The following is a 20,350-nucleotide window of genomic DNA, read 5'->3' on the forward strand; positions in this document are numbered from 1 at the left end:
TTTCTATTTCGATTTATAACTATTACTCAGCATTTTTAGTAAAATACTAGTTAGGACTAAATAATAATACATTCATAGACAGTGATTAAGTTTAGGACACAGACATATCAAAGGATAATGGCATCTTATTTTGATGAACATAATTGTCAGCCATTAGAAGAAGGACAAACACCTAATCATGCACTTCATTTAGCTAGGTATTTTTTTAAAATAATTAATTTTAATTATAATTTTAGGTTTAGGCCTATAAATTTAAATAAATAAATAATTTTTTTAAATTATAATAATTAGCCTAGGCCCTATTAATTAATAATTATTAATTAGGCCTAATATTGTTAATTTTGGTAATCTAGGTTTTGAAAAATACAAAAATGTTTCCTTGTTTTTAATTTATGTAGTTATGTACTGTAGGCCTACCTCTTTATAAAGAATTGAATTAAAACTTTCCAGTAATAAATGATAGATTACCTTAATTTTTTATTAATCTAGATCTAGTAAACTTTAAACTTAAGTAATATAAGTATAGTATACTATAGATTATAGAATAGATCATAGAGATTGTCTTATGGCATGAAAAGCAGAACTCAGTGGCTGGCATTGCTAGGTCTTGTCACTGTGTCACCTGGTGCGGTACCTTGTGGTGTCATTCCCCTAGGCTAAAAGAATATATATAAATGTACAGGGATGGCATGGCCTAGCGGTAGCGCACTAGACTGCTAACCTGAGAGTTTCAACTTTGAATCCGGGTTCAAATTAGTAGAACGTCTCTGAGTCCACCCAGCTCTGATGGGTACCTAACACACGTTAAGGAAAATTAAGCCGGCTTTGCATAGTGGCGACCACACCATCACTTCATATGCTGAGGTCACTGTGTCCTGTATAGCGGGTAGGGCATACTACTATAGTCAGTGGTAAAATTACAACAGACACAGTCGCTGGCTCACCGGCAATTGTGTGACCCGAAGCAGCTTTGGCTCTTCAGTGAGCAGTATGGCATCGTCGTTCATTTTAAGAAATTTTATGGGTAACAATAATTGTTGACTATATCAAATCAGGCGCGTCCTAGATGCACAGTCAGGGGTCGATTTGGCGTCACGGGCTATCCTATGAGCGCTATGGTGCATATGTTTGTTTTAAAGAGCAGGATAGAATATAGATAAGATGTAGTATTATTGTCATTTATTAAATTGAATCAAGCGCTTCCTCCAGCGCCTTGACAGTGTGCATTTTGGTGCCTGGGCTATCCTTCTATCCTTTGAGAAATATGGTGCCTACGTTATTTTTAAGGAGTACCCTGCAATATTGACACAGTAGCACACGACATTTGATGATTAAACAAAACCAGGGGCCATACGCTTCGCCCCTGCAGTAGTGTAGCCAGGGACTCCGGAGAGCACCCCTCTACATCCCTGACACCTGGGAGGTCTCTGAAGTGAGTGTTTAATGTACACTCAAGGCTTTTATTCAGACATGGGGAATGCTGGGCGGTAATGTGGACAAACCTGTGCCGCGACAAGTTTGATTACAAAATATAGCGCAGGAATTGTTTACGTTCAAATAATTCAGTTATAGGAAACAAGGTCGCGCGTCTAATAAAATAGGATTGGTAAGATGTGATGAAACCCTCTTAAAAAATTATGTCAAACTTTCTTCTGAGACCACTGCAATGCACCGACGAGCATGCTAGTAGTATATGAAAATAGGCTTCTATATTATTTATATGCTAACATACCGTCCCTCAAATTGCTGCAATACTTGAAGATGATTTTATTAATGTGTTACAAATGATGTATCTTTTGATGTGTTTAAATGTAAATAATGCTGACACTATTTTTCTTGGACCTAAGTTGTTATACTGTGGGTTTGCCCACGCTACCCCGGGGTGTGCTGTATGAAAATCTTGAGTGTACGTTAGTCATTCTCTGTAATAGTGAGTTAGACACCCCTTGGCAATTGCCAATGTATCAGGAGCATTGCTAGACACTCTCAGGAGCCAACAGTTACACTACAGCAGAAGCACCGGGTATGGCCCCTGTTCTGGTTTAATCATCAAATGACATATTATACCACTGTATCGCTATTGTATGGGGCTCTTTAAAATTTAAGTGCCGTAGTGAAAGATACATATTCATAGTGCATAGCACTCTTTAAAATGAACATAGGTGCCATAATGCTCATGAGGGAGCCCATGTTACCAAATTGCACACTACCCCTCTCACCTGTCTCACATCGATAGGTCCCTTTAGTATTTGTAATCTAGTATTCCAGTATTTGTGGCTGAATGGTAAAGCACTGCTACCCCAAAAGTGTCAAGTTCAGATCCCGAGCTTGAGTCTGTACGACGTTCCTGAGCCCACCCAACTTGAATGGGTACCTGACTCATGTTAGGGAACAAGGTGGCTGATCATAGTGCTGACCACACTATCCACTTGTATGCCGAGGTCATTGAAACAGATAACTCTACTTCTTCTGCCCTATGTATCTTGTGCACAATCCTTTTTTACTTTTACAATCCTCTTTAGCCCAATTAATTACTTTGAGAGCGGTATAGTGCAGATCCTAACATTTCTATTTTGCAATTAATTACAATTTGAAACAATAAACAATGTTCAACACATTACCATTAGTGAAAAGGCACAATTGTTTTATTTTTCTTATAGCAACATGGTTATGCAATTAAAATGTAAACAAACTAACTAGCTGACATTCAATGGTAAATATTTTTTTTTAAACATTTTTCTAGACTTTTGCTAGACACTGGGTTTGCTGCAGAATGGGATATAGAGTTCAATAGGTTTTTTGGAAGTGATGGAAGAGCACCACCAGCTTCCAAGGAATTTGTTGATAAACTTCCAACCCATTCAGTCACACCAACTGTAGCAGGTATTGAAATTAACTTTATCACTACAAGTTCTGTGTTTTTAATGTGCCATTGCATAATTTTTTGGTTTACTTTCTAATGTCAATTCCAAAGGGACTGAACTCTGCTTTTAATTTTACCTGGCTTTTTCACACAGTGGTATAGTATAACCACTATCTTAATATTCACAAATTACATGGCAAAATAAAGGCAGCCCACTTTGTAAACAGATACTGCTCATCTATACTTGGCCTATTTGAAAAAATTGAAATGAAAAATGAAATTAATTTTTTAAAGTATTTTTAAATAAACTGTCAATTTATTTTGATAAATAGATATATCTACATTTATTTTTCATTTACCCTTTTTTTTTGTAGCACAAGGAATAAAGTGTCCTGTCTGTTTGATGGAATTTGATGAAGATGATGAAACTAAAGTTCTCCCATGCAACCATCAATTTCACTGTGCCTGTATATTGCCGTGGCTAGGAAAAGTAATCCAGTGAATTCACATGTTTGACCATTAAATTCCTATGATTTAACTTAAGCCATGTTAACTTCTCTTGTTGTATAATATATAGCCATTATCAATGACATGTTTTCACTTAGCTTGACACAGACCAAATTGTTTGTTTAAATTTCCAGGTGAATTCTTGCCCCATGTGTCGTCAGGAATATCCAACAGATGACCCACAGTATGAAGAATATAAAAAACATAAGGTTCTGTATTTTATACGAATTCAGTTGCTCAGCTTTTGTGAATTTAAATAACTCTACTATGTAATCAAACAGTCAAATGCTTGTAGTTTAACTAATTTTATCAAGCCAAAATTTATTTTTTTATTATGGTTAAACATAGGAGCCGTATTATTTCCTTAATCCATTTCAAGTGCTAAGGTACTTAATGTTTATGGCTGGAGGCATAAAAAATATGTTTTAACTGATATGACTGATGAAATCAACATTTCTTTTTCTTGAATTTAACTTAAGTCTTTTCAGCTGCTTTATCTCTTATCAGTTTCATAAATAAAAAAATACAAAGCAAGGGAAATAATAAATTTATTGCCAAACTGATGTCAGCTATCTCCAGCCAACTTATCTGTAACAGAATAGATTTATACAATGGCAGTGTTGTTGCTAAAGCATGTTTTCTTCAAATGCACAAAGAATTATTACTACATGGTTTAACATAGTTAAACTCATGAAACATTTCTTAGTGGGTGAAAGTTTCATGGCTAACCATGAATAACAATTAATCATCTAATGTGAGCTACTGTAATATTTGCTGTTGGTACATATCACATTTAAACAACTATTTCATCCCAGTATTTAAATTGCATTTGATTTTTAAAAATATTTTGTTCAACTTTTTATGTGAAAATGGCAAATTGGTTACCTTTGAAGTTTTAATTCTGAAAATGCATTTACACTTGAGCTACCAGGGCAAAAACTGACTAAGTTCAGTAGGAAAATTGTTTTCATTCGTCCTTTTTGCTAGGGTTTTTCCTCTTAAAATTAAGTGTAAACACTGTGAATATGCATAAATTGCATTTAAAGAGGATAATTTAAATATTACCTGCATAACTGATATACTACCCTATATGACCAATTTAAGTATTGTCATCTTTATTTCCAGGCCAGAGCAAAACAGAGAGAATTTGAATTAAGCAATCTACATGACTCGATGTTTGGATAGAAATTTTCAGTGTGCATGTAATTTTATGCAACATTTGTAATTTTAAAAAGTGGAAGACCCAGTGGCTAAACAGATTGAAATTTTCATGTGTAACAATTCACATTTCTCAGTAAGGGGGCTAATAATATTCAAACACTGTTAGATAAGCTGAACCAATAGCATTTGCTTTTTTTCACTTGACAGATCACAATGTTCACAGGTGGGTTTGTAGTCAAATTAAACCAAATTTTAACCCACTTCTGATATTGAAAGACATTAAACTTTCAATCTTGTTAGATAGTCCAGAATTAAACTACCTAGTCAAAATCATGACTTGGACGAACCATGTTCTTATGACTTGATGTCAGTTTTGCAAGAAAAAGATTAGGCTTTAGATCATGTTATTCATGTATGGTGTTAACTTATTAAAAAATGCAAAGAATAAATAATTGTGTTAATGTCTTGGTTCTTAAAATAGTCATTACTAAAATTGAGAAACCCAAGATAAACTATAATTTTTTCGATGCACTTTTTGTCTTGCCCAAGTGTTTTTCTTCTTCGTTCTTAATTTTTAGTGTTGGAGGGGGTCGAGCCTTATCTGCCAGAGGGTTTGAACTAGAGACTTTTTCGAACTTATTAACCATTAGCTTTAGCCAACTTGACCACGCCTCCATCACAATTAAGGATACATGTCAACTGGTTATGCGCTGTTGACTCCGATTTCAGCCTTCTTTTCTTTCTGGATTCGCTTCCATTCATAGCCTTTGTCCAACCAAGAACAAACTACAAGGCAGCAGTTGTTTGATTTTGGAGTTGTCTCTCCTAGAAAAGTTGCTGTCCCCAGCTAACGAGCCTCATCTGCCCGTGGGTTCGAACTCGAGACTTTTCGGTTTAGCAACCATAAGCTTTACAGATTCGACCACACCAACCCCCCCCCCCCCCCCAATTGTTTATAACTTTCAAAATCTTTAAAAAGTATTTGTGCACTAGTAAAGTAAAATTCACTTTCCCAACCTGACGGTCTATACGACAAGTGAAGTAGACTTCACTTGTTTCTGTGACCTTAGCATATAAAGAGATTGTGTGGTCAGCATTACGTCCAGCCGCCTTTACTTTCCCTAATTGGGTTAGGTACCCATCAGAGTTGGGCGGACTCTGGGACGGTCTACTGGCTTGAACCCGGATTCAAACTGGGGACTAAGCAGTCCAGCTCTCTACCGCTAAACCACTCAGTCCCCTATTTGTGCACTTAACAAGCTAATTTCTTATTAATATACAAGTGGCCGAGGTGTGACACTTTCAACTTGTTTGGTATTCCTTTATTTTTACATTCCATGAACATTAAGTAAAATAGTTTTCAATTTCACAGCAGGTACAATCAGCTCTCATCCTTAAGTCTTAAACATCACAACCCTTGGATTAATGGTTTAACTGAATTATCTCTACAATAAGTTATAACAGCAACTACACCTAATTGAACTAACTATATACAAGTATTTACAGAATTCAAAAGAAAGACTATTTAAAAAAGATGGCCTTTTAATACAGTAAAACATATAGAAATGAAAATGACATAAAATGATGTGATAAAAATCCACAAAATCTATCTGGACAAGGACAAGATCTACACCAACTCTTATGTTCAATAATCTGAAAATAAATAAAATTAAAAAAATTGTTAAAAAAGATGTCATAATGAAATACTGCAACAAAGATCAGTGAAGATAATACTTTAAAAAGCAGTTGTCAATAACAGACCAAAAAAAACTGGCACTGTAAAAACTGTTCTGTTTATACAAGGAAAAAATACAGACATTAGCAAATCATGAGAACGATAATGAATTGACAATAGACAAAAAGAACAAACAAAAGTACTGCTAGATAACGTCCCACTGCAATAAAATCACATGAACTACCAAAAGCACACAGGTGGTGAATTCAGAAAGAAGCCTGAATCTTGTTTACATAGTCAGTGCAACTATCACTGCTTACAATCAAAATCAGATAAGTAAAAAGGCTGACAAGTTTCAAGATGGGAGAGCTAAGTCCAGCACTTGTCTTGAAAAGAGCCCTTTACAACAGAATCACTTCAACTGACACCTATGTGCAATCCACTACGCTACACACAGCACCTATGTTGATAACAGTGCAGTTATCCTAAAAAATATCTTGGACAATCTTTTTATCACTGTACTCAACAAAGGCAAAAGAAGTGACAGGGGCAGTTAACAATAAAGAATATTAGAAATATCTACCCTGCCTAGCGATTGTAAGGATGATAGCCTCCATGAGCTGCGCCTCTCTTTTGCGCTTTACCGTAATTTGACTGACCTGTCAAAGAAATCAAGAAACCGTTATTTTTTTTTTGTTTTACATTTAACCAAAATATGCACATCCAAAATGGTAATAGGAAATTTAGTTTTTTTTTAATTTTAAAATCTGAATAAAACCCCATATAGGGAAACTACTGATAGCGAAAATATTTAGTTTAACCGAGATACATCTAACAACACTGAACAACAAAAATCCTAACTACTAGTGATTTTATTACAGCAAGGACGCAACTAGCAGCTCTTTGAAGACACCATGAAAGAGGAAAAAGAAACAACCCAGACAGAGAGAGAAAGAATGAATAATGTGCACTAATGTATCCGAATCTTTCTGTGGTTCTTGATGAAAGCTGATTCAACAGTATAAGATTAAAATAATTCAAACCAATTATTATTTTTATCATCTTTATTCAATTTCCAGCTAGTTTACAATATGACTATATACTAACACAAAATAAATTAAAACAACAAAGCAGAAAAAACCAAACAAAATTCTCAAAAGTAATTTTAAAATCCTGGCTTGAGCAAGGTCAGGTCATATGAAATACAAACACACTGCAAATAACTTGACCAAGCTCTCAATTTCTGATAGCAAAAATCTGATCAGCTGTAGAGATTCACATGAATGCCAATATTAGTTAGGGAGGTTCAAGCAAATGTGTCCAACACAGAAGCTAAGCTGATCAAATTTATGCAGTTCCATGGGAATGCCTTTAGTTCCCTAGACATTGTTACAACTGAAAAACAATAGACTAAAAATATGGAGTAACTGTACTTCAGGAGTACTAAAACTACAATAAATGTTGGTAAGCCTTTAGAAAATGACATTCAAATTATGTCGAAAAGCATTCCCATGTGCAGGATGGAGTGATGATCAATACGAGCATTGCTGATTCACTCACCTCCTCCCTGTCCATAGCCCCAATCATCATAACCTTCAAAATTATAAATAAAACTGTTATATATGCTGCAAATCACACTATTTACAGCGTTACTATCAAGACACAAGATTAAGTATTTTCCCAATAAGCCAGATAAAGTATTTTTTAAAAAAAAAAATCAATGACCCGAATTTGAACACTTGATCTCTTAGCTATAAGTTATAATAAACCCATCTCCAGAATCATGGCTTATATTACAAGTTTTACAGTTTCAAAAATGCAGACTAATATTTCTTGTGTTTTGATTGACTTAAGACATTCATAAATTATAATTTGAAAATATGGTCAAATCTTATAGATTAAAATAATCACACAAAAACAATGGAAACAATAGTAAAAATTTTAAGTAAGTACATCATAAAACATGGATACATAGCAAAATTTTTGAACACATATATACATTTTAATAAACTAAAACTTGACAACTGCTTTGAAAGTAAACTATTGAAGGCTATGCTCAATCAGTAAACATGAACAGAAATATTAAGCTGGTTTAAGGCTTAATTTTTAAATGGTAAATAATCAAAATTATGCACTGTGTAAATAACTTTTTGTAAGTTTGCGTTTACAGTTAAAAGAAAATGCAATCAAAACAAATCCACTACTTACCACCATATCCATAACCGTAGTTCTGATCATATCCTCCATTATTCCAGCCGCCATATCCATAGCCACCACCATATCCATAGTCGCCACCATAACCATATCCATAGCTCTGGTCATAGCCTGGATATCCGTAACCACCATAACCATATCCCTGATTGTAACCATAACCACCTAAGGATAATTTTTCAATATTTTCATTCTTAGAATTTAAATACAGAAGATTAATTATCTAAACCTAAGCATAGTTAAATAACCTGAATTAAAATGAAAGAACTGTATCAAATCTACTACGGTTTCAAACTTAAATGAAACTTAACTATAGCCATCCACTTACCTCCACGACCTCCTCTTCCTGCTGGTCCAAATCCTCTTCCTCTTGGCCCACCTCTTACATTACCACCACCAGGTGGAGTAGCTTTTTTAACTTCGACCTACACACACAAAATCTATGTTTTATTTCTTTATACAAGACCCTCAAAAACTAAAATAAAGTAGCACAAAAAGATTCGGGACAGGTTAACAACCACATTAAAAGATGGTCCAAGAAACAATTGACAGGGTCATAAGACCATGCAAACTGAAATACTTTAAACCTCTACAAAACAAAAAGTTTGTAAGTAGTAATGCTCCTCATGGAACCCCAGTTTGCAGAGTCTTAACATGCAAAACTATTATCCCCAACAAAATGGCACTGAGAACAAGTTTATATACAAGGCATGCATTTACACCATTCTGCCTGAAATTAGCCGCCAAAATTAACCTGAAAAATAATTTAATATGAAATCTGTTTTACATAAACAAAAGGACCAATTACAAACTGATTAACTATGAAAAATGAATAAGCACTGTCCCAAACCTTCTTGTACTATTAATGCAAATTTTGGGAGGGAAATTAAAATTTAACAACTCTGGTTAATTTTTCAAATCAGGAATTTCTGGTCATTTAGCTTGGAATCCATCAATTAGGAAAAAAATAAAGGTACCTGCTTGATTATGAGAGAAAAATCCATCAGATTAAAATTAAGTTAACCTTTAAACATTATCTTATTAATCTGGGATAAATGTAAACTTTAAATCTTTGAAAGAAGCATGGATTATCGATGTTTACATTTATCTTTATAATGAGCATAGACCAACTTAGAGTTTATGGTACCTCACGGCCCACATCACTCCGAGCTCCTTTGTTCCATCAATTCCGTCTCCTGCAGGAAAGTGGAACAAAATCAGCTTCAGTGGCAGTTTTAAATATACAAAGGAGGATAAACAAGCTGATTATCATGCTGTGATCTTTTAAAGTTGATAGTATAAGCTTCTTTACATTGAATCACAACAAAGTTTAACTTTTAAAATCGCAAAGTACCATGAATTTGAAGACAATTATTTCTGGTCAGCTTCACTGTTGGAAATTTAAATTTGTTAATACAGAGCTTCTGACAGCATGAATGATAACTTTACAAAATGTTACTGCACTTTAACAATTACAATGGATACGAATTTATCAGTTTTTGGGGGGAAAATAAGAACGTCTGGAAAATAACAATACCTCTTGTGTGCCAATTTTATGATTTGTCTGTTCCAAGCACTTCTTCATTGCTGCTAATTTTTTGAATTCAACAAAACAAAACGCTCTCCTTTGTTCTTTAGTTTTATCAAAAGGAAGCTCAAGTTTTTCAACCTGTTAAATGAAAAAGAAATGAAAGTTAATTAAATATTTTAAAAATGCATTATCGTGTGAAAATAGCAAATAAAAAATAATTTCTACTTACAGGACCAAATGTTTCAAAATAGGCTTTAACTTCATCCTCTGTAATTGCTGGATCAAGTCTACCAACGAAAACTTTTTTGTTGACTGGTCTAGGATTTGCACGTTTAGGGTCTATCGTTCTCCCATGCAATTTGTGTTCTTTTTCTGCTAAAACCTAAATGATAAAAATACATTATAACACCAGCAGTTGCACTGTCATAAAAGCTAAATAGGTCACAGAAATGTTATGGACAATTACATAGGAAGTGATGAAAAAGAAAACGCAAATTATTTTTATTATCTCTCTCATTTCAATCTAAAATTTTAAAATATTGACATGCTAGGCTAAAGTGATTTGAAAGAGATCACAACATTTGTGTCCTGCATGTTAAAGTGGGCGGCAAAAGTGTGAAGCACATGGTACATAAAACTGATTAAAGACTATTTAGAAGAAGAATTTTGATTCTCTGGTCTGCTTTCCAAGATAATGTGTTCCTAACTTGCCACGATCTCATTTTGTTTTAACTTAAACTTTTACCTACTCGGAATAGCTGAACAAACCGCGATTATTCATTAAAAAGCCGAACAATTCTGACTTTGGCAGTAAGGTAGATATGTCTCGAACATTGTTAATTTTAGTAATATAGAGGATAAAAGGTACACAAGGTTACATTTTTAAATAAAATAAAATACATTTTCCATTTCTATTAATTTTTTTTCATTCATCAAAACACAGAAAACTATTTTCACTAAAGGAAAACAAATAAAACAGTCAAATGAACTGAACAAAATCATGTCTTTCAACGTGCAACGGTAAAAAATGTAATAAATCTTGAGCTAGTACAATTGGATGCAATGTCCAATATCCTCTCAGAAAATGTATACCAAATTTTCCTGAAAGCCACAATACTATACACCTGATGCCTGATGGGCTAAACCAACTTTTTAAACTCAAGAGACTGAAGAAAACTTACCTTATCTACTGCTTCTGTGGCTGCAAAAACTACAAAACCAAAACCTCTAGATTTCCTTGTTTCTAGATCTGTTTTAAGTGTACAATTTGTGACTTCACCGAATTTTTCAAAATATTCCCTGAGATCCTCTGTAATAAAAAAAATGTGTTAATTTATTTTTAATCAGCAAGTTGTCACAAAAAATACTAATACCTAACAGTTATTTTAAAAAAATAACACAAAAACTTACTTGTTGTTGTTTCCCAGCTGAGACCCCCAACAAACACTTTTCTGAGGAATTCAGAATAAAATGTTATAGAAGGAAAAGGAATTTTTAAAATTTGAAGCTACATTTGCTAAACTAATATATCGCTGAGTAAATTAGTATTTTTTTAGTAGTACTTTTTTAAGCATGGTACTAAACACCATCATTAACAAAACAATTGTTTAACAGAGGAGCATTTAGCTTATGTATGAACAATGTCATGTACATGAATTACATAAGATGCTTGGCTGAGATTTAAGAACAGCATTCTATGTAAACCTACAAAGGTATTAGAAGTTTTATTATTAAGGTGAGAAATTTAAGGGGAAGGGAGTAGTAATGATTTCTGCTGGACCATGATGGTCATAAATGACCTACAAAAGGATTGTAAGTTTTATGGATGGGTTAAAAAACAGGTGGCACTGAGATATTTGTATTGCCCCTATAAATAATTAAACGATAAAAATGCACCTGATACATAGGAACCCCATAATAAATGAAATGCAAGCTAGTTTACAATTTACATATAAAGACTTAGTTATTGTCTAACAAATAAAACCAAAATGATATTAATCATAATTTCACCCAGAGAATGATAAAACAAGTATGGTAAAATTCAACAAATGATGGTCAGGATGATTATAGATACCGGTGTTCGATAATAGACTCTTCCGTAAAATAGGTGTGTTGGGTTGTTTGTAGTATTGTAATCTCAAAAACATTTACGGTTAGAAATTAGGGTTAGGCGTATGGTAGGACCAGGGTTGGCGTTAGCATTGATATAAGCCAGCCACTAACCTAACAGCCTTTTTTTAAAAAGAAGATTCCATTATCAGACACAGGTGTAAAAATTCTCCCGAAGGTCATTTAAATTTGGCATCAACAATAAGTGAGCAAAAAAAATTTAAAACAATTGAAGGGTTGGAGTTAGCATTGAAATAGCAAGACTTAGGCCTATATGTGTTTCGTTACCTACAAATATCCTAACACCCCTTTTTAAGAAGATTCTATTATTATGCAATTATCAGACTGGTATTATAAATACACCAATTTCTGTTTCATCTCCCTCCTGGGCCAAGTGGGTCATAAATTACATATGGATTAATTCTCTGATTAGCAGTGATCCAAAGACAATTGTCTTATTGGGGTTTAGTGAGGTTGGGATTGGAGCTTAATAATTCCCATACCACAGGGTGCTGTGTCTAGTGTTCTTTACAGTCTTACACTTAAACAGATTCCACCTTATGCTGCCACTTGTCCTTTTGATTCTTGAGGATAACTAAAGTCTAAAGAGTAGGCTTACTAAAGCTACAATCTAGGCTACTAATTTTAATAACCGAAATTAACCTGAGCTGATTTTAAATCGATGAACTGTGTAATGTATAGACCTGGAATCTAGGCCTAGATTCTACATCTAAATCAGTGGGGGAAAGGAGAAAACTGCTACAAATAAGAATGGTTGAGGGGCGCATTAACTTGCCCCAACCCCCATTGGAACAACTGGAGGTTTGGAAAAACTACGGAAGAGTCGAGGCCTTGAAGTTTGATCTCTGGTGTCATGGGGAAAGCTAGAATCTAGATTCGAAGGTTTTCATTTCTGAAAATTAGCATTATGTTTATATATTCGGGTTACGTTTGAATAAAGTAAACGCATAGATTTGGTCAACAGTAAACGCTTATGTCTAAAAATCGATAAAGTAACTTGGAATGTTGAAAATAAAGTGGATGTGTTACAGCCTCGTTTTCGATTTTGTTTAATTTTAACAAGGAGGCATGGAATGAGAACACTCACCTGTCGTCTTCCCCATCATCTTCCTCATCTACCATCATTTGTTGATTATCTGCATTTTCATCTGTGTTTTCTGCGTTACCATTTTGTTCTTCGCACTGATCATATCCTTCGTCTTGCTGCATTTCATCGGCCATTGTGTAAAATGTGTAAATTAAACGATAAGTAACACTAACCCAACTTCCCACGCGCACAAACGCCAAGCCTCTTCCTGAAAGAAAGAAGTCACGTGATTTTATGCAAAATACTTTCTCGCGTTGTCACGAGTTCACATAAATTGTTAAAAATCCATTACGATTTTATATTTTTATTATTATTTTTTAAAACCATATCTTTTATTTTATTTTTAGAAATTAACAAATGTGAATAGTATTAAGTTATTAAAAGATTAGTTGTTTTGCTCAATGACGTCATGTAATGTCAATACCGGCGGCGGGAATATTTATTTAAGACAGGGCCCTTCTAACGTGTTAGATCTAAATTCTAGGCCTAGACCCCAAATAAGGAACATTAAATAATGCAAAATTTTTGATAGTATATGAATTGTAGATCTAGACTACAGATCTCTATATCGATCCATTATACAAAACCTATATACTTTATATACTAAATATTTTTACGTGTGTCATACATATTATCAGAGTTTCTTCCAGCCCCCTCCCCCCCCCCCCCCCCGAAGAAAGTCTACCGCCCCCCCCCCCCCCGAACGAGATGGAATTAATATTGTAATCATATACTTTTACTAGTGTGCGCCCCCCCCCTCCCCCCGAAAAATGTAGATCGCCCCCCTTCCCCTCAAAAATATCAAGTGCCCCCCCCCCCCCGCCCACACGGAGAAAAAAGTCTGGAAGAAACACTGCATATTACTATAAACATATGCGCATATATCTAAAATCTTTAAATTACATAGAATCGTAAGTTGATTTGCACTTTATGGATATTTTATACATAAAACTATATTAAATTCCATACAAATACACATTTGTGACTTTATTTCCTGTTTTAACTTTTTTTCCCTACAATAGTCTTGCCTCAATAAAAAGGGCTCGATCATGACAGAGATTTTCACAAAACATGCTCGTAATTATGACCGACAAAAGCGCCTGATACATCGCCTCAGATGTTGATTCTATTGCCTCCCGATGAAATGGCTTGACTTACTTGACTTAATCCTGTTTGTTCCTGGTAGAGCATAGAGCCTCAACCACAACCCTCCATTTTATCCGGTCCCCGGCTGTTATTTTTGCAGTCTTCCAAGACATCCTTTCTGTCTTCAGTTCTTCAAGATCAAAACTCAGCTTCCAGACCTGTCTTGGGTGCCCTCTCTTTCCCTTTCCCTGGGGGTTCCACTCCAGCGCCCCGCGTGTCACATTAGACTCATTACAGTGAGCCTTAAGCAGTGTGTCCCCCAGTGGCGTAGCGAGGTCGGGTGTCACTCGGTGCGGCACTTAATGGTGTCACACCCGAGAGGCGTAGCGACACTTCCCGGGGACAAACTTTCAATTTTCGATTTGCACCCCCTTCAAACTCTCGATTTGCACCTCTCCCCCCCCCCCCTCAAACTTTCGATTTGCACTCCCCCCCCCCTCAAACTTTCTATTTGCACCTCTTAAAAGACTATTTAACACTCGAATTAATCACTTAATTAAGTGGAATTATTATTTTTTCTGTATATATTTTGCTATTTTTTGCCTTGGTGTCACCCCCCCCTAAATGGTGTCACCCGGTGCGGTCCGCACCCCCGCCCCCCCCCCCCCCCCCCTCGCTACGCCCCTGTGTCCCCCAACCACTTCCTCCTTCTTAATTGCCCTGGTATGGGCTCCTGCCTTGTCCTCGATGAAATGGCGCTGGACAAAAAGCTTTCGACTTAAATACTCTTGGTAAAATTGCTCTCGCCATACGGCTTTAGGGTCGAATTGCTCCTAACTAAAGATCACCTATCAATACGGCCAGGCCATATAAAGGCATGAGAATAATTAATGAAATTAAGGACGATAGCTCTTTCGTCGCGTCTAACTTACCAACAGGCATTTTAAACTTGATCTTTCTCGGGGCCGATTTTTTCTTCACGGACATAACCCATGAAAAACAAATGCCGTGCACTGCATGGTTTTGAACAAAATCTCAATTAATCTTTGCATAGATGACGGTTTACTACTATGGCAAGCAGGGTTCGAACATTAGTGACGATGTATAACGACCAGGGCTGCTTTATTCGTAGGCTCTGGCACTTTTTACATTCGTGAGTTAAAACCTTCAAGTGCGACCGTAACACTCAATATTTATTTCACATTAGCCATAGTTGTGGTAATGGTTGTATTTTAGAGGGGAAAATCCTATTTCTTAAGTGGAAAACGTCTTTGTCTTTTTTTTTTAAATTTTTTTTTTCAAAACTTTGTTTTCTGACTTTCGTAGGCCCTAAAAGTGCCAAATGGATAGATAGACCTGATGACGACGGCGAAGAGCCTGGTGTTTGTTTTATAGAGTGTGATTTCACACATTCGTTTTTACAAGCTTTTATTGAACTTGCTTAATTCTCGTTCTTTTGCCTGTCGTGCATCGTCAGAGGGCGAAACGGGCGAGCAAAATTTAAACAACCGCTAACCAATGTCTTTGAAACTTGGCACGTAGGTCAAGATGCAACGACAATACAATGTGACCAGAGTTTCTTCCAGGCACCCCCTCCCACCCCCGGAGAAAAAAGTCTGGAAGAAACACTGAATGTGTGACATCCAAATTAATTTAATTGGATGCCTAATTAATTTTTAAAGAATTAAATTTCCTATATACGGTACTAATTTTCTCGCTGTTATTAGGTATTCAAAATGAAATTTTTATAATGAAATTAAATAAAATTTAACACTTCCACCTGATAGAGACTGTTTTCATCAGAACAGAAACACCAAATTTATTGATGTATGTCCATTTTTAAAAAAGTTATGAATTTTTTAAAACTTAAAAAATGCGTTCGCTTTTTGAACAGTAAAGGGTCTATTTGAGACCCCTACTAACTTCTACAATAACTAAGTTAGAACTCTCAAATTTCTTGCACACACAGCCAGTAATACAAATAGCAAACCCAATTTTTTTCAAGGTAGTCAGACAGATATAAATAGAAAATTTATTCACATAAAAATGAGCCAAAGCACAATTTTACCGAAGTACGAAAAGGGAGACAAAAAGTTAATTTACAGTCATTTTTAAAAAATCATAGAAAATCAACTAATTAAGCCACATTAATAATATAAATGTTCTAAGAAAGGAAATTCAAACCATGTTAATATAAAATAAGCAGGTAAAGAATTAATAAAGAAAGTAATTAGCGAGACCAGATTCAGCAAGGTCAGTTTATAAAAATTAGAAATTTCATCCTTTTTCAAAAAATTATTAAAAAATATTTAAGTAAGGTATCTTAATAAATTTTACACCAACTTAAAGCACATGATGTTCTTAATATATAATAAACACAGAGACATAAAATAATCATTCTGCAAAACAATACAAGGCATCCTTCCTTAACGCCCAAAATCAAGAATTTTCATTACCTAACATCTTGCAAAAAGTGTTCTTACTTTTAAAAAAGTAATATAAATTGTGTAGGAAACATGTTAGCATTACTTTGTTATAAAAAACTAAATAACTATACTACTTCTTTACTTATATACTATAATAAGAAGAAATTCCATGCATTTTAAAAACTGACGAAGTAAGATAACTAATTAAACTGAAATTCTTTTTAAATTACCCTAATAGAGTTGTGATGTTCATCTAGTTTTGTTACTCTGGTTCCTAATCATGACTTGTTTAGCATAAATTTACTTGTTACTAGTATATTTATTTCTTCTAGTTAGTTATTGATCAAAGTCAACTTCTGGAAATGTCTAGATCCTAACTTATACAATTATCAGAAATCTTAGAGCAGGTTCAAAAAGACAGGTCAATATCCTGATTGTGAAATTTCTCTATGAGGTTGGGTAGCATTGTAATTAATAGTCAATATCCTGGTTGAGTGTCTTCTTCAAGGTTACAGATCAAATTATGGAATCTAGTAAGGGATCCTTCCATTGGTCCAGAGTATAGAAAATGTCTGTGAATAAAAACAATTAATTAGCATTTCAAATATACTGACTTATATAACAGGCCTGTATATCTTTATACCAACTTAAATATCAATCATGTAACATTACATCATTATAAATAATAAGCAAAGTGCATACAATACTAACATTTGACATATGGTTTCCTTCAAAAGTATTCAGGAGTCCTGTTGTTGCTTTCACAACAATACAAAATTTTTGGTAGGCCAATGAGTTTCCCCTTTCTTTCATGCTAATATCTTGCTCTGTAAATAGAATAATAATAATATTAAAAGTAAGGCTGCTCAATGCTTTTTTAGATATTAAATGTAAGCACTATAGATAGTTATACTACTAGATCTAAATATTAACATGAAAGCAATAGTGAATCTAACTAATCTAAGTAGATCTAGACTAAATCTAGAAACAACTTTGGACTAAACTATTATGGAAGGGGGGCTACATTTTATTTTAAGTCGTCTTTACAATAAATCTAGAGATAAAAAATGTAAAAGATCGTAATATTCTAAAATTTAATGTAACTACTGCACATGTATAGAATAGTTAACTATGAAACTAGGAAAGACAAAAAGAAAACAATGCTACAATAAATTGAAAGTATGCTGTTAACCGCTGCGGTAATATAATAGTTGAACCCAACACTACGAGAAAGTAAAAAAAAACATGGCGGACAATCGGCTTGAAATATCGACAAAATATTGATAGTTTAATCGGCCGATGTTATTAACTAACATAATTTACTAAAACAAATTAAATTCTATCATCCTTTTAAACATCTTTTTGATTTAATTGCGCATTCCTTTTTTATTTCAGTGACCATAAATTAAATACAACTGACTTTTAAAAAAGGCTAGATAATTTTTTGGAAAAAAAATTTATAAGCGTGGAGCAATTACCGATAAGCGGACACTAATATTCAAATGTATTAAAGCAGCAGTTAATCATAAATAAATAGAATATAGCTAGTAATATAATATGCATTCAACTTACCTGCACGTGTTTTTAAATCCACTGTAATCAACGAATGAACACAAAATCTTGCTCTGAACCGAGGTCGGGTGTTCCGGAATTCAACACAATCTTGACTCGAGCCGGCGAAATTTAGATGCGGGTCGTCGCGATTTGTATACATTGGTTTCATTTACTGCGGTCCGACCCCATACATGGAGTGTTCATTAAATCGTAACAGTTTTATGGCAAATTGGATGCCCTTTCGGAATATACAACTTTGGCGGCTGTAAAATTATTTTTTCATGGAAAAAAATCATTTTAAAATTTTAAATTGAACATTTTTAGCATTTAATTATATTATACAGCTGGCAAAGTTATACCATCTTACAGAGCTACCATTCTTCTTTCTAAATCAGTGGTTTCTAATTGCGTATGTATTATGGGGTCGGACCGCCGCGCGATGCCGCAACGCGACCAAAATTTTTTAAAACCGGCTTAAATTTTTCGGCTCATTTAGAATACCTACTGTTATTCACACATTTTTCTTGTGCAAATGGTAACAACATTTAAAATATTGAAAAAATAATTTTAAAACATGCTTTTATATAATTATGTACTAAAAAGAGAACATAAATGGTTTTCTTTAGATATAGGCCCTATAATTATACAACAAATTTTAATAGCTATAAAGAAAAGCGTGGGTCACTGTATTATCTATTGAAAACCTTTACTAAAATTAAGTGTACATGCCCTCATTTACATAAAAGCTTGTTATTAAAACGTTATTTTTATTATTTATTTTTCTCTAGACTCCTTTAATGAATTTTTGTTTGCAATGTTGACCTGGCCCAGGTTTACTAAATTTTCAATGTGCTACTCAATAGTCATTAGTGATTTGTTTTTAAAAATAGATAATTGGGGCAGAGGCGTAGAGACCCTTCCCGGAGCCCGGGGACAAACTTTCAATTTGGCGCCCCCCTCGGGAACAACCTTTCAATTTTCAATTTGCACCCCCCTCAAACTTTCAATTTGCACCCCCCTCAAACTTTCAATTGCACCCCCCTCAAACTTTCAATTTGCACCCCCCCCTTAAACTTTCAATTTGCACCCCCCTCAAACTTTCAATTTGCACCCCCCCCCATATATTTGTTTTATATTTATAATGCAAAACTGCAGCTAAAATGAGATTTTAATTTGTTTTTACAACCCGTTTTGGCGCCCCCTAAGGTCGGCGCCCGAGGACATGTGTACCCCCCTTGCTACGCCTCTGATTGGGGGCAATTTCTAAGTGTCAGTCATTTTTTAAGGGCTCTGATAATTCGTAACGAAAGGGATGGGAAAATTGGCAAAAAAATGTTGATTATCATTTATGGACAACCTCAATAGCAGCAGTTTATTAATAAAATACTTAATGACATGAAAATTTAATTTTAAGGCCAACGATAGTTTTTTTCTCTTCATTTTAATGGTTATTGTGTGCGCGCATCTTGTCGACTTTTTAAAAAATAAACCGGGAGTCAGAGGCGTAGCGACCCTTCCCGGCGCCCGGGGACAAACTTTTCGATTTGCACCCCCCTTGAGATTTCCATTTGCACCCCCCCCCTCAAACTTTCGATTTGCAACCCCCTCAACCTTTCAATTTATTTTTCCAACCCATTTTGGCGCCCCCTAAGGTCGGCGCCCGGGGACATATGTCCCCCCCTCGCTACGCTACTGCCGGGAGTGATCTCCCCTAAACTTTGTCAAATATTCTTATATTAAACAACAGGGGATGGGAACTCCAGCTATAGACGTGATTTTTAATCCATTTTAAATACTTAAAGTTTTAAAAATAGAATAAAATCTCTTAGACAAGAATCGCACACCGAGTGAACGCCAAATAAAAAAGTGCATAATAGTTCGCAATATTATTAGTACTTTAAAATTTACGTTAGTTTTTTGAGAAATCGGAAGTAGCATAAATTACTACTTCCGGTCAACGGAAATTACTCAAAATTTGACAGAAGGTAGAAAATTAGATCTTTTACTCACATGTGAAATTTCTTTTATCTATCTGAAATAGTACTCAAGTTATAGGCTTTTGAAAAATTCAAAGTAGAAAAAGTACCACTTCCGGTTATCGGAAATCGCTCAAAAGTTG

General features: G+C 34.6%; 3 protein-coding genes across 6 annotated transcripts; 1 reads left to right on the forward strand and 2 right to left on the reverse strand.

The window, feature by feature from the left end:
• On the forward strand, positions 1-4,982 carry LOC131929478 (E3 ubiquitin-protein ligase RNF181). The gene is made up of 5 exons (XM_059285718.1): positions 1-197; positions 2,744-2,883; positions 3,238-3,353; positions 3,505-3,579; positions 4,496-4,982. The coding sequence occupies exons 1-5, from the start codon at positions 118-120 to the stop codon at positions 4,553-4,555; spliced, it is 471 nt and encodes a 156-aa protein (XP_059141701.1). The 5' UTR covers positions 1-117; the 3' UTR covers positions 4,556-4,982.
• Positions 4,983-6,055: 1,073 nt separating this feature from the next.
• LOC131929480 (heterogeneous nuclear ribonucleoprotein D-like) lies at positions 6,056-13,386 on the reverse strand. Of its 4 annotated transcripts, XM_059285720.1 has the most exons (10): positions 13,166-13,386; positions 11,359-11,399; positions 11,130-11,257; positions 10,178-10,330; positions 9,955-10,086; positions 8,746-8,842; positions 8,415-8,582; positions 7,767-7,799; positions 6,790-6,865; positions 6,056-6,184 (listed from the first exon to the last, which is right to left on the reverse strand). In XM_059285720.1, the coding sequence occupies exons 1-9, from the start codon at positions 13,297-13,299 to the stop codon at positions 6,795-6,797; spliced, it is 957 nt and encodes a 318-aa protein (XP_059141703.1). In that variant the 5' UTR covers positions 13,300-13,386; the 3' UTR covers positions 6,056-6,184; positions 6,790-6,794. The 4 variants fall into 4 exon arrangements, with proteins under 4 accessions (XP_059141703.1, XP_059141704.1, XP_059141705.1 ...); XM_059285721.1 differs by lacking the exon at positions 7,767-7,799; XM_059285722.1 differs by lacking the exon at positions 6,790-6,865.
• Positions 13,387-16,263: 2,877 nt separating this feature from the next.
• On the reverse strand, positions 16,264-18,712 carry LOC131929484 (uncharacterized). Its single transcript, XM_059285727.1, has 3 exons — positions 18,250-18,712; positions 17,389-17,504; positions 16,264-17,249 (listed from the first exon to the last, which is right to left on the reverse strand). Exons 1-3 carry the CDS (start codon positions 18,398-18,400, stop codon positions 17,208-17,210), a joined length of 309 nt encoding a protein of 102 aa, XP_059141710.1. The 5' UTR covers positions 18,401-18,712; the 3' UTR covers positions 16,264-17,207.
• Positions 18,713-20,350: the final 1,638 nt, after the last annotated feature.

Source organism: Physella acuta, unplaced genomic scaffold (assembly GCF_028476545.2).
Source record: "Physella acuta isolate Inbredline_101_S28 unplaced genomic scaffold, ASM2847654v3 ptg001638l, whole genome shotgun sequence".
NCBI lineage: Eukaryota > Metazoa > Mollusca > Gastropoda > Physidae > Physella > Physella acuta.